Source organism: Solea senegalensis, linkage group LG3, assembly GCF_019176455.1.
Source record: "Solea senegalensis isolate Sse05_10M linkage group LG3, IFAPA_SoseM_1, whole genome shotgun sequence".
In the NCBI taxonomy this organism is placed as follows: domain Eukaryota; kingdom Metazoa; phylum Chordata; class Actinopteri; order Pleuronectiformes; family Soleidae; genus Solea; species Solea senegalensis.
In genome coordinates, this window is record NC_058023.1 from 5515381 (window position 1) to 5542215 (window position 26835).

Sequence of the window (26835 nt, forward strand, 5' to 3'; positions counted from 1 at the left end):
TTTACAGTCTCGTGTTAATTTATTGGGAGCTTGGCAGACACAACATCACAGTATTCCCAATGTTATTTTCTTTAAATATCTATAAAACTGTAATAAAGCAAAATTCACTTTCAAACTACGAGATGCATGAATGAATGAATGAATCAGATTGATTTTCATGATATAACAGGTTTGTCACAGTCTGTCTAATGTAAAGCTGAGATTTCAACCAAACAGTTGAAAATACTTAAATCATGTAAAATAAACATTAAGCAAATGTATTTAAAAGGTACAGTAGGTAGGATTTTTTTGCTTTATTGATCAATATTTTCACCATAACCTTTTAAGATAAATGTAAATTAAGAGTTTTGAGAGAGACAAAAACAACAATACGGCGACCAAACAACCTCCGACTTAATCTGTGGAGACACAGGAGGCTTTTGACCAATCAAAGGACACGTCTGAGAGACGTGTCTCCTATTGGCTGTTCAAGGTCCCTTCAGTGGGATCAAAAAAAAGTTGAATGTAATGTTAACATAGTTATACATTTCTGAATTTTGGGGCCATTTCATTTGAATAAATTCACTAAATTCATTTCAATAAATTTTACCCACATTTTGAAAAAAACTGGGTCAAAAGTAAATGTGTATGTATGTGTGTTGTATTATGGGACTTCGTTCACTGAGATAAGCAGCAGGGCATTCATTTCAAACTTGTTTTATGCACATATCAAAAAATGCAAACAAAATCTCCAATTTTAGTCGGACTAAGACAATAATTTGTTTTGCTTTTCTTAATGTCATGTAAACACATTAGTCCGACTAAACCCTTGCTAGTCAGACTAACATACCTGTATAATGCAATTTATAGTCCGATTATGCCTGCATGTAAACGCTTAGTCGGACTGGAGTAGGACTTCCAGGTCTTTGACCCGGAAGTAGAAGGAGACAACTCGTATAAACTGCGCTAACTGTTGCTAGAAATCATACGGCAGCGAAGGCGTCTTTCTTCGGACATACAAGGACATTTTAACATAAAAACAGAAAAAAGTTGAATGCAATGTTAACATTTTTCTATTTTTCTGAATTATTTTCATGAGATTCGCGTACAAGCACCAAAAAATACAATCATCTAAACTGTCACGCAGCAAAAACAAACAGAGATCTTCAGAGACAGATATTGTTTCTGGTCATGTGACACGTCTGAAACAAGTGTCTCCGACCGTGCTCCATTGAAGAGAGGAGCTTGGGGGGGAGGGGGTGGAGGAGGATGAGAGCGGCGATCCTGAAATGACAACATTTTCACAAAATGGAGCTAAAACTCGACAATCAGCTATTCTTCTTGGCAACCTGCCTACTGCAGCTTTAAAAGGAGACGTCGGCGTTTGCCACAGACTGTCCTAAAATGTCCGCTGATGCGAGACTGACGGAAAACACGCAGAAATGTCCCAAAGTCAAGTCATGTTTTGTACCTGCAAACACACACGTGACCACGTCTACTGCTCCTCACCTCCGTCTTCACCTGAGCGACGACGCACTGTCCAGTTTCACAAGTGCTTACATGAATATGGAGGTAAGTGTAAGTGTAATGTAATGTAATGTAATGACGGGTGACCTCCTCCTGGAGGAGACCCCCTCTTTAAATGAAACGGACCCAGCAGGGGGCAGCATAGAGGCGGAGCTGGGCCTCAGCGACTGTGGCTGCTCTGCACCGACGACGAACACGTCTCCGAGTGTAAACGGCGTCCCTCTCCGTCGCGTCCTTCCTAGCCGACGGTGGGTTCCGGGGAGCTGGTGGAGGTAGACGACGCAGAGGTCAGCCGCTCCCTGCCGTTGGACGCTCCGCCTCCGACCACCTTCCACTGCAGGATGCACATGTCCTTCCCGCCCATGGAGAGCAGGTGGGAGTCGCAGTGGGTGAAGCAGACGTTGGTGACGTGGCTGCCGTGGCCATCGTACTTGTGGCTCGGCGCCTGGAGAGAAAACCAATGAACGGGAAGACTTTTGTTTCAATGATTGTTTTCCTGTTTTCCGATCAGTTGAGATCAAAGGCAGATGAGGTTTCCATTCATTTTCAATGGGGGAAAAAAAGACAGGAAACAATATGAAGGTTCCTGAACATGACGAATGTTTTGTGGTATGAACTTGTGAAAGTGGGTGCGTTGTAATGTAGCAAAGTACAAATACTTAAGGACAAAATTCACGTATCTGTACTTTACTTTTTATTTATATCGCCAGCAACTTTTACTTTTACTCCACTACATTTCCTCTTATACTGTCTTTGTTACTTGTTACTACCAAATTGAACCCACAACCTTCCAGTTGAAAGACCACTCTCCATACCACTGAGCTACCATGGCTCAATCAACTCCTCACTTTTTTAATACTTTTACTTCTAAAACTTAAGTATGTTTTATTTCATAAAATTCCTTTTGATACTTAAGTACAGTAAATGTCATATACTTTAAGACTTTTACTTAAGTAATATTATAAAAAATGTGACTTCAAAGTCAGTTTCTCGTTAAGATACTTTTTTTTTTTAAAGGTATTTTTACTCAAGTATCAATTTTAGGTACTTCGAACAAGACTGTGTAGGAGGAGATAGAGACCAACACATAATGGTGGAAATAAGAAAACAACAGTAAATATTGCTGCTGACTCTGGTTGTTAGCTGCTCTCTTTGGTATCCCTTTGGTTTTTCAGGGCAGGACTTTAGGGGGCGCTGTCCAGCCACTTTGGGCCAAGTCTCATCTCAACTTGACAGTTCAGAGGAAGAAAGAGTTCACATATTTCCACAATAACAACTTCCTATTTCACAATAAATAAATTCCTCTATCCACCCCCGTAAAGGGATAGTTCACTTTTTTTGAGGTGTGGTCACTGTCACATACGCCAGTATTTAACCACATTTTCCATAAAAATTGGGCGAAAAGTAAATGTCAGTGTGTTACATTATGGGACTTAGTTCACTAAGGTAAGTAGCAGGGCATTGGTCTCAAGCAAAATCTCCATGACATTCAGTGCGTTTACGTGCATATTAAAAGTCCAGTTTTAGTTGGACTAAGACAATATTTTGTTTTTCTTCATGTCACGTAAACACGTTAGTCCGACTAAAATCCAGTTAGTCTAACCCCTAAAATACACTGGTTGTGATACACCACTCTGATCTGCACAGCTCCTCCTGCTAACACAGCTTACATCTCCGTCATGTGGCCGCTAGGTATTCCGGGGATTAGTCGGACTAACATATCTGTATAATGTGATTCATAGTCCGATTATGCCTGCATGTATACGCTTAGTCAGACTGGAGTCAGACTTGTCGTTCTGTGCATGCACCAAAATGTTTGACCCGGAAGTAGAAAAAGACGACATATAAGCTGCTGTGGGAACACGGCGACCACAAGAACCACATGCTCGATCGACGGTTAACGTACAGCATGTGCGAAACCTACAGAACCACAACACCATCCGCTGTTTGTTTTTCTGTGATGTTAAGCTCAACAGGAAACAAATTCAATACGCGCTAGCTTATAGAGAGATACAGTGCCACCTACAGAGGCGGAGTCATACGTACACAGCCAATAAATCGATTTTCTCAGACGCGGCAAGTTGTCCAATTGCCTGTCATAGTCAGACTAAGGCCTGATCTCTCTAAACTGTGCATGTAAACGTACGGCTGTGAAAAATACTCTGTGACATTTTATTTATCTATTTCTATTTGTTCACTGTAACCTGCTTGTCATGTGACTGACATGTGCCTGCTGATCTGTTGCCAACCATCAGGTGAGATGAAACGTGAAAAGAGAAGCGAGGAACTGTTGAACCGCGACGTTTTTGTACAAACAGAAAAATGTAAAGCAGGAAGAAAACGTCTCTATGTGACAGAATGTCAAACAATCCACATGATGAATATTTCACACATGCTGGAGCCCAAAAACCTGTTCTTCCTCTTTGTGTAAGAGGGGGATCGATGTGCTGCTGGCACATCCACAGAGTTTTACCTTGGGTTTAGGACACGGGTACTGGAAGAGGTGGACTTTACAGAAGTCGTCGGCCACCGCCACCATCCTCTCACTGTGAGAGCGACACAGTGCGTTGATGTCCGTGCCGTCGGAGCCCTCCAGCCACACGCCTGCGACACAGGAAAATCATCATAATCATTTCACGTGAAGAGAAATGACTGCACATGGGGGGGGATAAAAGGACAAAGACGCCAAAGACACTTGGCGTTTCTCACCCATGACGTGGAAGCCCAGCACACACGTGTACGAGGCCCACTCTCTGTCTTTGCTCTCAAAGCGGTTCCTCAGCAGTTTACAGCCTCCTGCGATGTCCCCTGTGAAAACACCAGAGAGGCTCTTTCACAATAAAATAAGCCGGTGTGCTCGAAATTGTGCTAGGTTCTGAAATATTCTACTCAAGTAAAAGTACCACTGTTCTGATAACATGTGTACTCAAGTAAAAAAAGCAGTTTGTTTAAAATTTAAACTAACTTTAGTCAAAGTTCCTTTGGGGTTGGGTTTTTTTTTCTTGTGCCATGCACTGTTTTAAAGTGAATGTTAATGAGTTCATTTACCCAAAAATGAGCAGTAGGTTCATGTAAATATTAATAAGACACTCACAGTAAAGGATCTCGTAGTCCCCAGAGTTAGACATAATGTACTTCCCGTCCTTGGACCAGTCCAAGTGAGTAATGAAGCTGGAGTGACCCTGAGGACAGAGACCAACACATGCAGCGATCAGCATTTGGTGGCCCGTGGGCCAAAACTGGCCCGCCAGCATCAGTATCCGGCCCCTAAAAGTAAACCAAAACGACAAAATAACGACTGTGCTTGTTTTACTCACGTTACACTTCCCAAAGCGCGTGTAGCGCCGCCCACTGTCCGTCACGGTGTAGATGTAGATGAAGTTGTCGTGAGATCCGACGGCTAAAAAGCTGCCATCTGAAAAACACACAAGGCCATTTAACACAGTTTAAGACGACGGCCATGAAGTTATTAAATGTTTATTACTGCTTAAGCATGATAACAAACTGTTACAACACGTTAATAATGTGTTCAATAACGGCTTTTTCATGATTATCACGGTCGAGTGTGAGATAAACAGTCCACACATTACATGTTTAACACACTATATTAACGTGTTAAGTTATTAAATGTTTATTAATATTGACTAGAAATTAAATAAAAAATGGAAATTAACCTTTTAATTATCTAACTGCATTTTCAAAATGCCTCAATTTATTTAATGATTAATAAGGGGGAGGAGTCACTGACCCGGTGAGTATCTCATGACGGACAGCTGCTCGTTCCCATCTGTGGATTCAGAGACCACGTCCCTGGTCAGCAGGTCCAGGACCATCCACCTGTGAGAACACAGAGGATTTCTGTGACTTATGTTCACATTAACATCCTTTCCATAAAGTTTTTCTTTATGTAACTTTTTCTTTTGCGCTTTTTTTGCGTTTCCTTACTTTCCTGTGCTGAGTCCGACTGAAACCACTGATCCGTTCGGGCAGAAATCAGCGCAGAGTCCATACTCCTGTCAGAGACACGAGTGTCAACGAGTGCTGCTTACAAAAAGCTGTTTTTTTATTATTCATGGTAAATGAAGTGAGCACATGAAGTGGAAAACGGCCGACCCACCTCCAGGCTGATGCACCAGTCCAGCTTGTGCTCCTCTGTGTTCCACAAACACACCTGTCGGTCGTGGCCACAGGTGATGAAGATGTTGTGGGAGGGGTGAGTGGCCAGTCCCCACATCTCGTCCACATGACCCTGACACACACACACGGAAGAACGTCCAATATAAGTTGTTGAAACTCATATAGTTATGATTATTCTGCCTGTGTTTGGTCTCTGTGATCAGAAACGATGTAACTTTGCTTGTGTTGTTTTATCTGAAAACAGGCTCTGTCAAGCAAAACTATCAGACCTGACTGAGGGAGCATTTGTGTGTATACAACAGCAGTGCAGAGGGCGGGTGGAGACAAGAAGCCTTTAACCTGTTGATTTTTTTTTGAGCAGTAGAATTCACTTCACTTAACCCTACGTAACAGGTGTGAATGGGCGAATGGCAAACATCTGTAGTGTAAAGCAGCTTTGAGTGACTAGAAAAGTGCTACGTGAACGCAGACCATTCACCGTTCATGTGACGGAGTCAGTAGTTGACTAGGGGTGGGAATCACAGGGTAGCTCACGATACGATACGATACATGGTCCACGATACCAATAATATCGCGATGCAACGAGTCTGTGATAATAATTGTACGGCAACACAATCATGCAGCAACACGATATTGGTCTATAATAAAGTGAGTGTATAAAGTCTATGCATTGAATGTGGATGGAGCATCTCTTAACGTAGCTTTCTCCACCCCCAGGATAATGGTGGTGGAGAAAGCTACGCCGTAAACTCCCTCTTCTTCCACCAGGTTTAATTTCATTCATTTCAGCCAGTCAGTGCCACCATGAGCACACATGAAGTAGGATTTACAGCCCTATTATAGAACTATGTACCTGCACGATGGCCACAAATGCTCCAGAGAAGGTTCCTCTGAGGATCGCATTGCGCGTCGTACCAACCAAGAATTCCTCCCCATCCACGTCAGCGATGGTACGGACTGCCCCAAACTTTTCTGGAATCTGCCCAAATCACCAACATGAATCAATAATCCTGTACTGTGAGTGTGATTACGCCGAACTTCCCACCAGCAGTGTCTCTCTCTCTCTCTCTCCCTCTCTCACACACACACACACATACAGCTGTGGTTCACCTCACACTCTCTCTCAGGTGCCAGGTCGGCGCTCCAGCGGATGATCTTGCGGTCTTTCCCTCCCCCGCTGAGCAGACCGCCGCCCTGCAGGGTACAGAGGGTGAACACGCTGCCTTCGTGGGCTCTGGTCTGACGCATTATCTGGAAGGTTTCTGTGGGAAGGTGACAAAGGAGGGTCAAAAAGTAAGGAAAACAAAAAAGTGATTGAAACAATAAAAAAATGATGACAACCGTTCTAACTAGGGAATCAAGAAATGGGACTAAATTGTGAGAACTGAAGTATCTGGACCAACATTGCTGCTATTAATATTTATGTCACATCTAGTTTTGCTGACATTTTACGATTTATAACAGTCCCCTCAAGACGACTAAGCTGCCGAGGTCAGGCTCTGTAATATTTACTTCATTAAACACGGTGGACAAGCCCATGAACGTTTGGGCTCACTTTACTACATTTTGGAAAAATTGCAGTGACTTGTATCGTATGTAAAACGGTAAAGTAAAAGTGAAAAGTAAAATAGGCAGCACGAGCAACCATACAAAACTATTTCTGATTTACCAGCCTATAAAGGTAAACTGGAGAGACAGTTAAAAAAAACCTTCATTTTAACTTTATTCAACAGGAATAAAATATTCTTTAAATTTTTCATGATGCATCTAAATTTTCTATACATTTTGGAAAGCCTCATAGAATAGCACCCATAATAACACTGATGATAAATATCAGTATTGATAATTATAAGCAGCACTTTTAGTATCGGTATCAGTATCAGTGTAGGCATCAATATCAGTATCAGTATCGGAGTCATTACAAGTATCAGTGTTAGTACAGGTGTCACTTTCAGTGTCACTGTCAATATCGTTATCAGTAACAAAATCACTGTCAGTATGAGTATAAGTATCATTATCTGTGTCAGTATTAGTATCAGTGTCTACTGTCAGTATGAGTATTAATATCATTATCATGTCAGTATTAGTGTCAGAATCAATGTCAGTATTGGTGTCAGTATCAATATTAATATCATTATCGGTGTCAGAATCAATTTCAATGTCAGTGTCCGTGTCAGTATCAGTATCAATTTCCGTGTCAGTATCAGTACTTGTACTTTAGGCTTATATCAGACATAATTGCCACACTGACCTTTGGCTCCTTTGCCCAGAGTCTTGATATCTGCAGCTGATTTCCCCCACGTCAAGATGTTGCCCTCAGAGTCTCCGGTCAGAACATCTCCAGTCAGACTGAACACGAAGCACTGGATGAACTTGGGCTTCTTGTATTTCTGAAACAGAGAGAATAAAACAAAGATACCTTTTATACATAATGCTATCACATTATAGATTGTTTTACAACAATGTTTTCAGGATAAAGAGATGAAATAAACTCCAGTGAGTCTTACTCCAAAGATGCCTTGTTTCTTGGTGAACAGTCCCGCATTGAGCGTCCAGAAGTAAACGTGGGATTTCCCACAGGTGATGATGTTGGAGCTGTCGCCTGGATTAAACTCTACTGCAAACACAGCCTCGTTGGTGCTCTGACAACACACACACAGAATAATGTACAGTACAGTACAGTAAAATAAAAAAGAATGAATAAATAAAGTCGTTTTTGTACAAAAAGTTTGCAGAAACAGTAGCATTAAGCATTTTAATGTACTTTTTCCCAGCTTTTCCCCCCAAAAACCAAATCTATTCAAACGTTTCCCGACTTTTTTGTCTTAGTATATTCAATACAGTATGTACACAAACTATTTGGAGTGTCATTTTTTTTTTTTGAACACAAAAAGCTCTATTCATGGCTGCACCATAAAGTGGCATACGGACTCTGGGCTGTGAGGAGGGGGTGGGGGGTATAATTATCTTGTTCCTGCTCGATGAACTTGTATGTTTGTACAGTGTGGGTCAGCGATGGCCTGTCCAGTTCAGAGTTTCCTCCACACACACACACACACACACACACATACATACAGGACTGGATGCTACCTGCTCTAAGATATAATCTCCTGCAAGAGTCCATTAAAATGATGATTTACAAGTTCAAACAGCCACCTATGTATTTCAACGGCAGCATTACAGAACACAGGCATATATACATACATCTATATATACATATATATATATATATATACACACACATATATATATATATACACATATATATATACACAGCTGGACAAATTCCCTGTGTAAAATATTTACCCTGTTGCCATGACAGCCACAGTTAAATTGCTCTCAGGGAAGTTGTGGCGATTTGGGATAAAAGCCCATAAAAGCACAGGAGAAACACACACGCACACACACACACACAGCCCCCACCAAATCTCTCCAAACAGACGTCCTTTGTAGAAAGCATCTCGACAAAGTCTCAGCGCTGAGCAGACCATTCAAAAAACTTCCATCCGTTTCCTCTGTGAGAGAACGGTGACATTTTGTGAAACCCCGCGGCGACCGATCGTGTCACACACTTCACCAGCTCAGCCCGAACACTGCACAAGAACATCTTAATGGTTTTAATCAATAATTACACAAGAACCTCTCGACATCATGTGAAATCATCAATCATCATCAGTGATCCACATGCAGACGAGTTGTCCTATTTACTGAGGATTTGAAATAAATGTAGCACATCTCTAAACCCAACTGAAACACCTGAATTCAAAACTTAACTTACTTAGGTGTGGCCAAATGCCTTTGTCCATACAGTGCATGTTAATTTAAAATCTTATTTCATGTAACAGCAGCGCGAGTAGTGCTTTGACTCCCCCGGATACTAAAGGCAGGGGAAGCCAGATCCGATCGCATGCAGGCGACTAGATCACAGAGAATGGATGTTAATACCAGACCTGAACCCCAATTTGATGATTTTTGTGTTTACCTTCACTTCCGCGTGCTTGACGCCCTTGTTGCAGTCCCACACTGACAACATGTGCTCGTTCGAGTCGTCGATGACACACAGGAACACTCCCGAGTCCTGGAAGAACAGTGAGGGTCAGTTTTAAAACGTGGCCATTTTCAGTTTAATGTATATATTTCAACAACTTTCTAACACAAGCACAGTGCTTTGGAGCTGGGACAAGACACGGTTTTATCCGGCATCACATTAAAAAGCATTCACATGAAGTTAATTGTGGTGAATTTCTGAAATCAGGACAATCGTGAAGGGGGAAAATCAATAATATTTCACCTCTCCAACATACAGTTCTAGGCATTTATTTTAAAGTGCCACAACGGGAAGCCTGCACTTTCACTCCTCATGATTTATAATGATCTTTTTTTTACAAATATTGCAATAACATTGTCAATTAATCTTTATTTTTATTCTGCTTGAGAAAGCCTCAGATGGGGAGTTCTTCATGTGTCAAACACCTGCACAGGAAGAGTTCGGTTCCATTGTTGGCAGTCTAAGGAAGACCTGTTTCAAATAAAGGCTCGTTTCTCAAAACAAGTTATACGTCTATATATACTGTATATATATCTATATACTGTATAGACATGGGACTTTAAGGGTGTGTATGTTTTATTTTAAACGACTCACAGCAAAGGAAAATGCAACCGATCCCACTCCCCTCTGGAAGCATCCCAGGCCGATCTGCTGCAGCGTGACCAGAGAGGTGGAGTCCCAGATATGAACACAGGGCTGCAGAGGCTGAAACACACACACACTTTGCTTACATCTTCCTTCAGCATATGGTGACTGTTACCATTTCCAGTTCCTTGAGCCAAAATTCAACAGCTTTTTCTCCATACCTCTACAGTCTGAATGAGACTTAAAGCTGCAGTGTGTATCTCTTACTAATTGCAGTTGCTGTTATTCTTCTGCCTCTGTGTGACATTCATGCAGAGAAGTTACGTAATACTACTTATATGCTGCGTCTTTCAAATTACAGGCCACTGTCGTAATAATTTCAATTTCAAAAGCCCTCATTTAAGTTATAATGTCATGGTTGATGAATGTAAACCTGGATGCTGTTATTTAAACATCATAATGGTTAGTTTGTGCCAAATAAAAGTGTCTATTCCGGGCTTCAACTCCTCACACATGCACTGCAACAGAAATAGAGTATCTGGCATCGAAAGACGTTTCCAGAGGCCTGAAGAGGATGAGTGAGTTCACAGCAGCAGTCGTCACCTTGCCATCTTTGTCCACCCCTGCTGTCTGTCCAGATGCTACTCGCACTTTGTCGGGATGGAGGGTTAGACTGCAGGGACGGAAAACAATAAGTAACTGGAGTAAATTCAAAAAATAAACGGCAGTTTTTTTTATGGAATATGGCAGAAAAATAACAAAAGTGCTCTTTTCTTCCTCCGAAACCAAAATATACTGCTCCACATTTCCTCCTGTGTTCATATGCATGAATGTGTGCGGTGGGCGTGCTCGCAGACTGACCAGCGCACGCAGTCCGTGTGTTTGCGATAGTGCCGCTGCGTTCTGTTGTTGATGTGGTACAGCACGATGACGCAGGCGATGAAGTAGATGGCCTCGCCCGTGGGAAGGAAGTACATGTTGGCGCGGCAGTCCCGGCCCCGGTAGCCATAACTGACGTGACTGAGTCAAGGTGACATTTCGCCCCAATAATAGAAAACTGTAGGGACTGGCACATGTAGTACACTAGATGTGACCCCCCTGTATCTGGGGTCAATTTAACCGAGTGGAACCAAAATAACTGGCCCTTGGGGCACCAGAGTAATGGTACGGTACGGGTGGAGGTAGTCCCGCGACAGTCTGATGACGCTTTTATTTTTGTCCAATCAGCTTGTCTCTTCTTCAGCCTATTCTCATACCAAACTTGACGTCTTGTTGTCTGTTGTGTCGCAATCCATGTTGTTCTTCGATCACATCTTTGTGGTCGGCCATTGGGCACCAGCGCACACCCCACCATACCGTAGCAAACTGAACTGTGCCTTGATGGAAACACGGCGGCTTAATTTGGAGTATCCAATGAACAAGAGCAACGGGTACCTTGCTCAGGCCCTTGAACCTAGCAGGGACTTAAAATGGCAACCCTTGGGTCACAAGCCAAGTTCTTGTTCCGCTATTCCAGTATTCAGAATCTTTATTGGTTCATATTCATGTGACTATATACTGTGTCGTGCAGGCGCGTAGTCCCATATACAGTCAGTACAATCGGCCATCTTACATCACATGACTGTTCCTACTCGTGTTGTCCTGCTAACGTCTTAAACTCTAGTTCCGTAAAAAAACACCTTGTGCCTTATCGATTCATAAAAGACGAATGCGTGATTGATGACTCTCACAGATCTGTGACCCGTCCCTTCGCCTGTGGCTGCCACTTCTCTCACACACCAAACAGTGACCGCAACGGTGAAGTCAGCAGTCAGCGAACGTAGCCTCAATAAATATAAATAAACACGTGGCAGAACGCCCGTGTGACATTCTGGTAAAAGGATACACCCAGTCCAGCTCGAGTCTCTCTGTGGGCGGCTCCATCTTCAGGTCTTCATAGTTCTGGATGTTAGAGGGGACGTACATGGTGATGGGTCGACCGCGGATGAACATTTTGATCGACTGTCCTGGGAGACAAACACGGGAGAGAAAGTAGCGAGAGGCTGAAATTCAGGGATCAGATACGATACGTAGTAGTGGTCAAAAAATCACTAGATCAGATAAGAGAATGAGAAAATAGTAAAAATCCAACATGACTTTGATGTTGCATCAGCATGAAATGTGTAGTTAACAGCCTTGTATTTAAAAAGGTGTAACATGACTGATATCGGTATCAGTAAATCCAGGTTGTGATATCAGCATCAGACATTAAAAATGAAGCAATCCCTACTGCAAATAAAAAGCACTAGTTACTCCACAGAAGGGCCTGAAACTCGTCTATTCTCATGTAGCCATCGGGTGGCGACTCGGCTGGTTTTAAATGCTATGAGAAAATTAGCCTCTCACTTGCTTGATTACTTTTTCCTGGTGTCTATCACGAGGTCCAGCTTCTCCAATACATCATACATGACGTGCATTTTTAAGAAAATGAGACAATAGATAGAGAAGGGCATGTATTTGGGCGTGGACACCGTGTGATTGACAGCTACTACCATCCAATAGGGCAGGGGGGTCAAACTCAAATGACCTGGGGGCCAATGAGCATCTAGTCTGGTCAAGTGGGGGCCGACAGAGGAAAAAAAGTGGAAAAAAAGAACTATTTAGTTGCCGGTGGGCAATATATGATATTCATTATATTAGACAGAATTGCAAAGTAAAAGTGCTTGTTTTGATATAAAATGATTCACAATAAAAACATATTTATTATGCACAAAAACGGAGACTTAAATTCTAAATTTAGCAAATAATGACGAGGATAACTGTGATTAAAACAGCTCAAATATATGTAACTTCATGTTGAGTGTAATACATTTAATAAAGCAATGATTACAACCGAATGTCTTATTACTACACTACTACCCTAACCCTAGGGGGACGTGTGGTGGACAAACTCTTAGTATGGCTATGGTTACTTCTGGTTTCCGAAAAATAAACATGACATTGATATAAATACTTAGGTTAAGGCCCTTAAACCAATGAGTGAGTTGCTACTTGAGCCAAAAAACCTAGGACCGCCCACCTCCTCCATTTCAGCAGTTTGTTTATTTTGTTGGTTACTTTACTTCTATAAAAATAGGGTGAAAAAGTCACGATTGACCGTTGTGATCATAATTTGATCGATTGTTCTTCTTCACAATCGACTCTGCAGACACGTTTGTCGCCATCACAGTACGGTGGTGCCCATGTCCGGAACATTTTAGCTTCATTTATTTCAACATCATCATCACGGCCGTCTGCAAGACGATTCAGCATGAGCTGTGGAGACGCTAGCGAGGAGTGCGGCCGACAAAGATGGTAGCAATGGTTCTTCTTCCAATGTGACTTTCCCCTGCATGAGAAGAGCCGGAGAAGCAAAGCGACATAACAGAGGAGAGAACTTACCTTGGCTGTAGGTTCCTCTTCTGGACCCCGGGGATCCTGTGTGGGAGAAAAAGACAAAAAACAACAAATAAACAGAGAGATTCTCTCAGAAAGATTTATGACATTTGGACTTAAATCTGGTTTCCAGTTCTTCCAAGTTTCTTCAACGTCTTTAACCCTTCTGTTACCGTCCTGTCGTTGCCGACAGGATTTGACACGCGTGTGTTTGTGATATCTAGACAATTCAAAAACTACCGGAAAGCAGGGAAACGGAGCTTTGCACCCATATACTTGTCATTACGGTAGCCCCTCAGGACTTCCGCGGAGCGACGCACATCACGCGTTTGTGATGTCAGCTTCTCAGTACCGTAATTCCTAAAAGGCTGAATAACTGCCAGATATCGAAAGCGAAAGTTATCTTGGAAAATGGGGCAGAAAGAAGCACTCACGTGGACATTCCTACAGCCATAAAATCTAAATAAATCCAGGCGACCGGAATATAATGATGGTCATAAGAGGGTTAACTGTATGACCCTTAAAAGGTGGCAAAACACCAGAGAGTGTGAGAGGAAGAGACACCTGTCTGATAAAAGAGCGGGTAGAAAACAAACAAATGTGATCTGGCAGACACGGTCAGCTTTGGTATTTCATCAAAAGCAGAAGAAGACGTGAATTTGGCCTTCTTCTTCTCCTCCTCCGCAGAGCTGGCCATCCATCATTCCGTCAGGAGAGCTTGGCTAACCACACTGCTGTGGATGGGATTCCAGGCAGCGCCCATGGCCCAAACAGGCTCTGCAGTGTTTGGTTTCACTTGAGCTCTCTCGGTTTCTTTCTTTTTTTGAATCACGAGTTTAAAAAATGAGGTCCAAATTTCCCGTTGACTGATATTTCTGGTACGTTAAGCCACAAATATCGCTGGATGTCAAGATGATGGAATGCAGTTGTTTGTGTCAGCCGGGATCTGGGCAGGTTTCTCTGAGGGGAACGGTTGAACCGCTCCCATGCGTCGCTGTCAACACTTATTAGTTACCACTTCACTTATGTTATCACCGTATTTTGAACCAGTGACTTTATATAAAGATGGATGACACGTCGTCTCCTCCTCCTCCTCCTCCTCCTGTCAATGCTCAAAAATGAAGCCACTGTAGGAGCTGGTGAAGTCATTTGGAGACAGAGCCTACGTAGAAGTTCCACTGACATGAAACAAGTCACTTATAACTTAATAATTACAGAAATATGAACACACATCAGCCTTGCTGCGTTCCATATCTCTGGTAAAACCAGAACTGGAAGCGATGTCACTGTTCCAGCTGAAAAGTTGGAAATGCAAAGGGTTTTTGTCAGACCTGACCTTCAAGAGTTTTTATGCACGTTAACCCCCTCACCGACGCCACCCTGCCGCTTGTGCTCGGGCTATACTGAAAAAGGGGACAAAAACATCGTTGTACGATGAACACATTAAAACGTGTCAATGTGGGCGGAGCCTCTCAGAGACAGCGAAATTGCTCCAGGTCATCGGTTGGGTATGAAGCACTTTTGCAACAGCACGTCCATACCAAAATGTTAGTATTTAACCACGTAGTAGAAGAAGACGCAGCAAGAGCTGTTGTTTTTTTAAAATCGAATAATAAAACCCTGTTGTTACAGCTCTATGAATGTAGATACAATAAAAGGAATACATACAAGTAAACAAGTAAAGTAGTTTCAAATTTTAAATCCATTTCACTGCTTCTATGTTAAAACCTTTCTGACACTGAACTAAAGTCAGAATTTTTTAGCAAGAATTTAACAGTAAAATCACAAAATTAGATATTTGTCCACAACTTTTCAGCCTCTCTGTCGCAACATTTTCATTATTGTAAAACAGGCTGAAATAAACCATATATTAGGGGGTAATGTGAGAGCCGAATGGTCAGAGTTTGTCATTCCACTACTTGCTTTCCTCACGTAAATTGCCTTGTGGCTAAAGTATATTGAGTTTTGTGGCTCTGCAAGGAAACTGTAACAGAACCGTTAAATAAAGTCATACATTGTTTAAAAAAAAAAAGAAAAACCTCTGCGAGTTGTGTCATGACAGGTTTTCAACCCTCACGCTCCAATTACTTGACAACTCCGACTATTTTGAGCAGGTTTTCCACTCGCTGTGACTGGCAGAGGCGCTCACAGCGCTGTGCGACTCGGTTCTAAACAAAAAAAAAAAAAGCTGGCCTTACTATAATCAGAGCGAAGGCCAACAATCATGAAGCTACGCTAACCACAACTGTGGTCGGGGCTGGGAAATACACCCACTTCTGCACAAACGACTACATGTGCGAAACAGAGAGAGAGAAAAGCTCTGCCTGGGCACACGGACAGAAATGTAGTTCAAGTCAGGCCTCGGGAGAACTCGAGTCAGGAGGACGCAAGGAAAAACGTGGGAAAAATTCCCAAATGTAAACACACGACATGTGACGATGATCAGCGATGGCTTCGCAAATCACTGGAGGCCATTTTTTAACTAAATAGACGGCTGTGACTGTTCCAGGTCACTCAATCTGACCTCTGACCTCCAATAGCGTTATCGTACGCGATAGGAAAACACCTTTGCAGTGAGATGTGACCTGTTTGCCATTATTAGCATGGTTCCAGTACATTGATTTAATGTTTAAATGCAGGGTTTTTCCACCACTGAATAAGGTCACACGTTTACACTTATAGGGCTAGTTATCGCAAAATCGGTCGTTAGCGGGAGGCGGTAACGTCACATTGGGGGCGTGGTTAAATCTGGTTAAACCTGCTTAGGAAGGTTAAGTTTGTGATGTCGTTTTTATCGATATTCGATTTACAATCAAGATCGTGATCATGATTTTAAAGTCTTTATTCAAGGGTCTTGCTTTAATTCTTTTCCAAGTAGAGAGGCTCCGTTCCACATCGTGTGGAAAGTCTTTATCGAATTTGAGTCTTAATCCATCAGAATTTAAGACTGAAAACAGATTTTCACACTTTCTCCCGAGTCATCGGTCTTGTCAGCATTTCTTTGGCAGTTTGCTCGTGTTTCTACAAACCTGGATGGATGCATTTTGACAATTTTGACATCTCACACTACATCTTATATTCTATGTCTGTGTGTGTGTGTGTGTGTGTGTGTTACATGTTCTCCTGCCCAAGGACAACAGATGGAAACAGGATCACTCGGAGAGCGCGGACCTCCGCCAAGACGTAAACACTTTGTCAACTGTGTTTTACAGAACTTTTTTACATTTTGATCCACAGGATCCAGAATATATAACTTCACCTGCTTATAGCTGCTACAACATTCATCCTGATCTGTTAAGATGTTGCTAAAATGCACACATCGAAACATGTTCAAAGGGATGGAACCATGTTGCATTTAAGTGTCTAATCCTAATCCTGCATACGCACATGCCAAATTTCCTTTAAATTTCATCGTTTTTAAAGACGTTGTAAGTGGGTAGATTCTTCACGGGGTATATAATAGGGTGATCAGCGACCCGTCACAAAAAAATTCTAATTGATCCGTCAATAAACGGCAAAAACAAGAAAAACTCACCTAAAAACACAACTAAACCAACACCTGTGAATGTTAATATCGCGATACAGCGCTACAATATTATCACGATATTTAAGTCACACTATAGCAAAATACTGAGTATTTGCGAAATATGTTCGCATATGATCACACGACAGCTGGAGTGAGCGTGAGCACTTGGCACTATTTAGTGGACTGAAACGTATTTATGTATACATATATATATATATATATATATATATCGATAATTGGTGTCACAAAATATTGAAACTCATTCATTCAGTTCACTTAGTCTATTTTGTTATTATGTCACTTGGCAACAGACTGAAAAGAAAAGCAGATTTTTTTTCACTCCTGCGTGGCTTAGACTTGGCTACAATGCAATGTAAAAATGATAATTGTGACAATTGGAAAATGGAATGATTATAAAACAGTGCAAAAAAAAAAAAAAGCTCTGAAGGGACCATTGACCCCACATTAAAAGGTCTGGACAGCCCTGTTCTAAAGTGATGAACAGAGCGTTCAGTTTCAAGTGAGACGGAAAAGACAGATATATTCATACCTGCGTTGGCGATCAGATCCTTCGCTCGGCTGTGGAGACAGAAAACAACCACGTGAGACAGACGCGTGACACAAATCACTCTCCACCAGAGTCTGACTTCACATTCAGATGTCGTATGTGTCTGCGCGTTTTTCCGTGGGAATGGAATCTTATTATTATTATTATTATTATTATGAGTATTATTTATTATCATAATTATAATTCAGGCAGGGCCCATCATTCATTGTGTTCCACCAAAGTGTCCCTTTGATGGGATGAGATACGTGTGGCTGCGGCTGCAGCAGCAGCAGCAGCAGCAGATGTAGGAAAAAGTGAGCAAGTGTGACGGTGTGACTGTTGTGGCGGTGACAGCTGTGAGTGATGGAGGGAGCGTGGCTCACTTCTCCAGGCTCGGGGAGCGGGTGAGGAGGTTGGCCGAGGACGCCGCCTTCTTATCCAGGCGCTTCCTCTGCCTCTCCGGGTTCCCCAGTTTCTCGCTGTTCCTGCGAACCCTGCAGCACCACAGGAGGGGGAAAAAAACAACAACAACTGGATTTAGCTTTAAGGAGTTAACAAAAAAATTAATCCAGGCAGTTAATCCAGAAACACATGGACACAGTTATTAATGCATGCAAAGTATTCCGTGAAATACCAGCGTCACACATGCAGGGACCCATGCTTGTTGTTTTTAAATCGTATTTTTTCCATTCAACACCCAAAACCATATTTTTTTGCGTGTACTAGTAAAAGTATTCTTTTTTTAATGTGTAAACCAACCATTTCCAAGAGGATTCTGTTTGATATGATATGTCATTTCATAAATCTTAGGTAAGAAAGTTGGAAAAAAGTTTGGCAAAAGCATTTGGCAACTCCCAGAAAATATCTGTTGGATCATATTGGGCCTTAATTTACAATACGGAAAACATGACGGACGAAAGACGATCTAGTGATCGAGACCATAAACTGCTCAGAAACAAGGTTCACTAATGGTATAAATCAGGTTATTACAGTGCAAGTAGGCTCATTCTCTCATAGACAAACCAGAGAAGTCGCCCCTAACGGCAGGTTTTTTGGATTTACTGTCTAATTACGTCCATTATTTTTGACTGAAAATGTGATTGCAATATGATTATTTTTTCCCACATAATTACTCTCATTTTCATCTGAATCACATATTTAAATTAGATTTTTTTGCAGATCCATGATTAAGGGATGTTTTCTTCCATCTGTCGGGACAATATTTAATCTGAAATGATCATTTCACACACATTTGGGCTTTAAGAATTAAGAAATTTGAAAATTGCAGAAGTTCTGAGTAACTGTTCCGCCCTACTTTCAAATATACAGTCAGTGATCATATAATGCCGTGACTATGTTCCTCCATCTGGGCGACAAGCCTTATGAGGATATGTTTAAGAAGTAATAACAACCCTGTGTTTTCATGGACTGACATTACGGGGATTAGCATCTAAATCCCTTTCTTAAAAACTAATCCCTCGTTCATGACGATCCCGCGTTACCAAAAAAAGGACGGTAACACGCGGAGAATGTAACCTCATCTACCGTGTTCATGTCAGCGCGGTGAATAAACGTCCGCCTGTAATCGAAGAGTCCCCATGATAATCCACGCGTTTCCTGTGTCACGGCAGTGAATCAACACATCCAGGAAGTTACATTGCTATGCCTATTGTTAAATAAAATGGCAAAAATAATCGCTCTACCTCTACTTTAAAGCCACGACAGAAGAAGAAAGCCCCCGAAAAAACACCGGCGTGCACATGCGAACACACACGAGACACTGTGCTTCCCAATCACTGTCAGAGAGAGGAGGAGGTTAGAGGAATAAATCACTCAGTTTAAGAGATCCTTGAAAGAATTCAGGTAGATTATTAAGGTATAAAGTTTGTAAAAAAAAAGAAAGAAATAAACAGTAGATTTTTCTGTTTGTGCAAAAACCCAGTTGAATTGCAGATTGCAGACTGATGTTGTGATGAAACAAAAGAAAACGGCTGTTAAAATGCCATTTATTACTAAATTCATGAAGACAAATATTAAATGTGGCTTAAAAATGTGGTTTAAAACTCTCTTGGATCTTTCAGGGCTGACGCTTAACGTCGTCAAGTCTACACCGATCACAGATCATGAGATTTTACTTTTATACTCAAATATAAAGGCCACGTTATTGACGTGATTGAGACCAACTGCTGAATAAGTTTTTAGTGACGTTTAATATCTCCAAGGCCTTGATTTTGACACCGTCACACTTTTAAGTTCCCTGTGACAATTATCAAAGGTGATAAATATAAGTAATAAATAAGGCCTCCCTCACGACTGCCATTTTCTAGCATATTCCACAGGGATGCTCACACTTTAATGCGTTGTGACCGCAGCAAAGTTGTCCCGTAGAAGCCCCCCCCCTTATTCTCCCTAACCCTAATCCAACCCCATTTCATACGTGACGTGTTCAATTACCCCGACATCACATTTTCCACTGGCCTCCAACCTCTGTTTGCCTTGCAGCTAATCTGGGAAATGTCACTCAGCGTGGACGAGTGCCACCATTATGTTTCCTCGGAGGGCCCCCTCCTCAAACACACGGAATAGAAAGCACATGGTAGGACGGAGTGAACAAGATGACAGAACATGTCATCTGCCTCTGGTGTCCCCCCCCCCCTCCACCATAACGCGGCGTAATCACACCCTGGAGACCTGACCGTGACAGATTCATGCGAGGGTTTGCAGCTCAACTGGGTTTTATAGTCACACAAGTCAGAATCAGGAGGATCAGAGAGAGAGAGAGAGACAGAGATTTGATTCGTCAGACAAAGCCATGCCGTCAATCACAAGAAAGAAGTTGATTATGGAGGCGGCACTGGTGGTGAGGCGAGCTCACGCACAGAGGCGTCTTTAGTCCTTCCTGGATGGGGGACAGTGGTCCGCAGCGGGAGTTCAGGTTCTGGTCTGAAGCTCTGAGCGAGGCTGAGGAAGAGCCCACCACCTCCTCTGGAGAGCAGTTTCCGTCGTGGGACTCCTCTCTCTGGAGGCCTCTGATCGTGGTGGGCTGGATGGGCTCCTCCACTGATGACGTCCAACTCAGCTCCTTCTCCTGCTCCCCTCCCACTTCGTCATCTTCCTCCTCGTCCTCTTCTTCCATACCGGGGACGCGGTGCAGCTTGGCGCGTGTCGCTTCGACAGGATGCCCCGGGGGGAGTGCGTCCTCCAGGTTCAGGCTCTGGACGCGACAGTGGAGAGGAACCTTGTCCTGACCAGCATCCCCTCCTTGGAGGACGGACTCTGTCTGTGTTGACCTGTCCACGGATACTGGTCTGGGCTTTGTGGACGCCGGGCTTCCTATGTGGCCATTGGTATTGGTCACAATGCTGCCTGACAGTTGGCTAGAGATGGTTAAGATGTTGAGATCGACACAGAACAGTCACATAGACAACATACTATGAACACAGGTGGATTTGTACAGAACAACATGCCTCGAAACAAAGCTATTGAGCTCGATCCAGTACCTGGAAGTAGAAGAATGATGGATCCCATCGATAGCTGAGCTGGAGGACAACTTTCTGCTGCTGGTGCATCCATCTGGGCAGCACACTTGATTGAGGACACGTGCAGCTCCAGGGTTTACTGTGGAGAGATGACAGTCATTATGTCAACACTACAGTGCATCATCGAAAGCAGGAACTCTGGATGTTCTTTGGTGCCGGGACCAACAATATTGGGTTCCTGACTAACAAAACCTGGAACTGACCATGAATATAGAGCGAAATATGTTATGTTATATGTAATATTTATTTATTTATTTATTTATTTATTTAAGACACAGCCATTTCCAACTGGAGACTGAAGATTGCGTCGCTTTGTAAACCACTTACTCCCCCGAAACCAAAGCCCATAGAGAAAATAAGAGATTTTAAATCATGGCAAACAGGAGCTGTTGATCCACTGCTGCCTCCATTGCTACGTTTACATGCCGGGTTTTAGACCCTTCGTTCGGATTTACCTAAGTGACAGAAACAAACCAAACATGGCGCTCCCATGAGCACAAAAAGTGAGTATTTTAATTTTTAGTCTAACAGTAACGCATTCTTAAGATATCACTAACTTAAATCGGTGTAATCTCTGCTGGCAGCCAAGTTCTTGGACAAGCCTCCATTCAATGCATCTATCCATTTAATCTTAACAGTGTGAAGTTGAAATTACAATTTACTGTGAATACTGAGTGCAAGTCATATGTATAAAGACTCCAAAACTCTGAGAATACTTTGTTATTTGGCCGGTTATAGAACTGGCAACTAAAAACACAAGGTACCACCATTACAGAGCAATTAGCAACACACCTGCAATGAGCTGCTGTTTCAGTAAAGGCAGGAGTTGGTCGTGGAGGCGGATCCTGCGTAAGGCGTCGGCCAATGAGGACTTCAGCAGCGTGATCTCATCTTCCTGCGCCTGCAGACGCACCTCCATCATGGACGCTCTGTCTGGGAACTCAGCGCTGCTGTCGGCGGAAACATCATCTACAAAGAAAGCACAGGGAGCGCGTCACCAAACATGAAGCGGCAGAGACGCAGGGTATTAAGCCTGACTTTATGAAGCCGGACTAAGTCTGTCCGCACGATCTCCAGTGGTACGGCTCATTCTTCCTCCAACGAGGCCTTTGTCGGTCACAGTGAATCATCGTAAGTGAAGAAAGCCTGTCGACAATTTAGCGGGGACAATCACAGATGTTTCGAGCATTTCGCTCACACAGAGGAACTGTCCGCAGCTCCTCAAAGGCTCTTTTGTGAGCCGAGAAGAGAAACAGTTTCGGAGTGTGTAGAACAAAGCTGGTTCTGGTCCAAAAAGTGTTTGTGTGTGTGTGTGTAGATGTGCATGAAATACTTCCCTCTGTTCTCGTGACTTGTGTCGAGAGCTGTGAACATCATCGGCGCTGTAGGAGGGAATGTTAGCTCTCCGGCTCCCATGATTACTCGCCTGCTCAATTGTCATTCAGCCATTTCAAGAGCTCTTCTCTAAGAGCAGTGCAGCAAAGCACAGCTGCTAATTGAGCGAGGAGTTCTGGGGAAATGGTTTGGTTTACACAGTAATAAGTAGGTAAGAGGTCCTTCGACACCACTTATCTTTGCCCGAATCCCTGAAAGCCTCATGGAGTCCATTATAGCGAAGACAAACACCACAACCTGGAATTACACTGTGCCGGTAATTGTAGTCCAAATCTTCATTTCCTCATAGATCTGCATTTTCTGGCAATTTACAAACCGGTTTTCACGCGCAGGACCAACATTGTTAAAATGTAATTGTGGCCCTAAAGGGAACAAGAGTAGAAAGATTACCAGGTAATGCATGGATTACTCAGAGTAAAGTGAACCTGTAAATCCTAAAATAGTGGCCTTCAAATTCCTCATCATCAGATTGTGCCAGGTCTTAAAGGGATAGTTCGAGTTTGGTCGTATGAGCCCCGTTCACATTAAAATAAGCGAGTATAAGTGGTTTTTTTTGGGTAGAATTGACAACAATATCATGGTACTCGGACAAGGTTATACTCTTTTGTATTTTCACCATATCTTCAAAATGCCTTTCCAAACAAAAAACTGAAGTCCCCCGCACCAAAGTCCACCTATTCCTGCGACAGTACACATTGTCTACCTAGCTAAAGCTAACTAGTAAAGAAAAAAAAAGCCACAAAAGGTTCTTTCATTTCGAATTCACACAAAGATTGTGCCGTAGCACAATCCCTGGCTTGGAAATATCCATTACACTCTCGCAGCTTAATTTATTATTTTAGTCTAATCTCTGCATTGCACTGCAGCTTCGCATGACAATGAATGAATGTTTCCACTGCACAAGTGAATGACATCATCACCTGTGCTGCTTCAACGCTACCCTGATTACAACCCGCGCTACCATCTAAGACATCTCAGCCACACGTTTGTCCGCCTGCTGTGTAGATATATATCACCACAAATAAAGCGATTCATACTGTCAACCACACAATTAGTTCAGCGAAAGTGGACTAACCTGCTGTAAGAGGAACAATGGTTAGATTCTCCTGAGAGCAACAGTTAAACCGTGCAAACGCGCACATGTAAGCGCACCACAGGTGTGCGTGCATACTTTTCACACTTCCTCCTTTTACGGGAAGGTTGGATGATTCCGACGTGTTGTTTACAGACGATACGTGAAGGTGTTTTGTTGCTTCGTGGCAACACCTGCAGTGTGAATGTGCCGTACAACAAACAAACAAAAAAAGAGAGAAAAGAGAGCTTCCATTCATAAAGAAAGACAAACACTGCAGCTGGTACCTGGCAGCTGCTAACACTACAACATGTCAGTGCCACTTGCCAAGCCAGTGATATGAAAGAAAGCAGAGGCCTAGTGCATGTTTCAGCACGTCACCAGCGCGATGATTCACCACGACCTCTCGCTCCGTTAGTGCAACCGCTTCGCTGAAACGGGAGGTTTCATCATCAGCGCTGTTGCGGAACGAGTGGAGCAGATCCATCTGGGAAGAGGTGGGAAAACGTTTCCCTCCACTGTGACGTGGATCTGCCTGGAAGTCGCGCCTGCTGATAATCCTTCACCACAGTGATCCGTGGCCGAGTGAAAACCCAGCAAGGATCACGCTCTGTTGGCTCAAAGTTTCCTGCGATACGGAGCCATGAATGTGGCATTCACTGCTGATCTGCAGCCAAATGTGACGATAAGCCACGTGTATGATCCGAGCAGAGACAAGAATATGCTGGAGTGTGGCGCTGTTGTTTAGACCTTTTTACAAATCTACACATTTAAGACAGGGATACATATGCTTTTTATTTAATTTGTGAGTGATTCCTTCTTCAGGAGCGTTTATATTAATATATATATATAACAGTGTAATGTGTTTATAATGTGGAAAATTAAAAATAAGGACTCAACAACAAGAAAACTGCCAAAGCGGAATAGATGACATGGGTTGATGTCTTTTGCCTTGTTCACACGCAGCCGTGGTTTCGCCTTCTTTCCACGTGCAAACTGAATTATTTTAATCACAGAAAACAGAGACCTGGAAACTGGAGATTTCTTAAAACTGTAAATTGGGCTACTAGACATGGGATGGGATGAAAATGTCATGTCAAGACTGGTTAAATTCATTCATTGTTCTATAATTGAACGAAAATATGCTTTAACAAAGTTTTTCTTCAAGATTCTTAAACATAAAAGGAAGGAGCCTTCGGCCCATAATCCATTTCAGTCAGTATCTACTGTATAAGCGTTTGTATCTTGTGCCCATTGCTTTCAGTGAACATTTTAAAAGTGAAAAATAAGAATAAAGTAGTTATAAATCATGGAATGACTGGAACGATGCAGACTATGCCTTGTGGCACGTCAAAATAAAACATTATGTTGACAGGTCGGACAACATTTTCAAGCCAGTCACATAAACTACTAATGATCCAGATTCAGATGTATTGTGATAATATCGTATACTGTCCCGTATCTACAGAACAGTATTAAGTACTTCCACCCACAGCTACAAAGAACAGAGAAGTGTCACCTTCACTAACGTTATTCTGTTAAAGCCTCTAATTACAGTAATCGACATACTGCGCCTCCTAAACTGTGAGTCACACACACACGCTCACTTCCTGTGATCATGACATTACATGACACACATCACCGTCCTCCATGTACCGTATAGACCGGCGTTGCCCAAACTTTCCACAGGAGGACCCACTTTTTAAAAGATGGAAGACTACAGTAGTGACAAAGCATGTTTGCACATCATTTAGTGACTAACTCATTTTGGCAAAAGAAATCAATTTCTAGGAGATGATTGGGGACCCAAAACAAATCTCCTCTGACCCATGTGTGGGTCCCGACCCAGACTTTGGGAATCGCTTACATAAAGTGTATTCGTGTCTCTCTATCTCATACCATCATGCAACATGGTTGTGTATGTGAACAAAGATAAGGTTGGTGTGAGGACTCTTCTCTACATGCGAGCAGCCTGCACAGGAAGAAGGAAGTGTCTGATGAAGTGATATGCTGTAAGTAACATGTTGGAAATTTCCACTGAGTATCAGTGTTTTATTTTACATAAAGTCCACTCCCTGTGTCTTGATGCTTATTAGAATCTGTTACAGAAGGGAAAAAAGAATAAAAGACTGTGTTGTTATTTCTTGAAGTTTATGTACCGTACAATTTACGCAAAAATGTATTTACTGAATTATTATTTTACGTTTTTTAAGTTTGAGAAATTTACAATTTAATTTTTTTCCTTAAATGAATATTGGTTCCAAATATTGTTATCTGCCTCGTTAATTAGTAATAATCGCCATCAATATCAGCCCAGAAAAACCAACATCAGTCAACTTGTTTGTTTTTTCAATAATTAAAAAAAGCTTCTTAATTTTTCAGCTTCTTAAATGTGAATATTTTCTGGTTTCTTTGCTCCACATAAAAAAGAAATCATTAAAACTGAATCATTTTGGTTTGTGAACAAAACAAAGATATTCGAGAACCATTTTACAGCAAACTAGTAGTTGGTTAATCGAGAAAATAATCTACAGCGTAATCGATAATGAAAATAATTAATAATAATAAAGGGAGAAGTTGCAGCCCTCTTTACAACAAAACCATTTATAATTATTTTATGATAAATCACTTTGAGCGGAAAAATGTTGAGCGGTGTTCCTCAAACCTCAGACTGACACATGTTCAAATGTCTTGTTTTTGTCCACAAACCAAAAATGATTCCACTTTAACGATTACTTTTGTTTCGTGGAGCAAAGAAGCCTACTGTATAATGGAGCTCCAATTAGAAAAACCTAAACATCCTGGGCTCTCTGCTGATTATCGCAGAACTTCATGGCGATAATACGACTCCAGGAAATTACTCTGACCAGACGAGAAGTAGTTTGACCCCTAACCCTCGATCTCTCTCCAGCCAAACCCATAATATGTTGATTTACAATCTCACACTTTCACATATGTGTGCCGACTTCACGACACAAGACATTGGGAAATGGTGTATTTTGTTAGCTTTGGACAGAACTGGCTCCCTTTTTCCCCATCTAGTATCATAATATCTGTCATCTGCAA

General features: G+C 42.3%; 1 protein-coding gene across 3 annotated transcripts in view; it reads right to left on the reverse strand.

The window, feature by feature from the left end:
- eml3 (EMAP like 3) overlaps positions 1–26835 on the reverse strand; it is a 38743-nt gene continuing 11908 nt past the window's right edge. Inside the window, exons 1-24 of one of the 3 annotated variants that reach the window (XM_044021531.1) lie at positions 23773–24447; positions 22095–23059; positions 21264–21381; positions 20643–21140; positions 18147–18257; positions 17767–17795; positions 13697–13732; positions 12162–12282; positions 11138–11287; positions 10880–10949; positions 10286–10396; positions 9626–9721; positions 8151–8285; positions 7895–8033; positions 6754–6905; positions 6497–6622; positions 5624–5755; positions 5452–5519; positions 5255–5343; positions 4824–4921; positions 4601–4688; positions 4216–4314; positions 3980–4110; positions 1–1951 (exon numbers count right to left, since the gene is read on the reverse strand). In XM_044021531.1, coding sequence (XP_043877466.1) covers positions 1745–1951; positions 3980–4110; positions 4216–4314; positions 4601–4688; positions 4824–4921; positions 5255–5343; positions 5452–5519; positions 5624–5755; positions 6497–6622; positions 6754–6905; positions 7895–8033; positions 8151–8285; positions 9626–9721; positions 10286–10396; positions 10880–10949; positions 11138–11287; positions 12162–12282; positions 13697–13732; positions 17767–17795; positions 18147–18257; positions 20643–21140; positions 21264–21381; positions 22095–22224 — 2934 coding nt within the window. In that variant the 5' untranslated portion in view covers positions 22225–23059; positions 23773–24447 and the 3' untranslated portion in view covers positions 1–1744. Of the gene's footprint in view, positions 1952–3979; positions 4111–4215; positions 4315–4600; positions 4689–4823; positions 4922–5254; positions 5344–5451; positions 5520–5623; positions 5756–6496; positions 6623–6753; positions 6906–7894; positions 8034–8150; positions 8286–9625; positions 9722–10285; positions 10397–10879; positions 10950–11137; positions 11288–12161; positions 12283–13696; positions 13733–17766; positions 17796–18146; positions 18258–20642; positions 21141–21263; positions 21382–22094; positions 23060–23772; positions 24448–26835 lie in introns of those variants that run through there. The other 2 variants (XM_044021530.1, XM_044021532.1) reach the window with 2 other exon arrangements.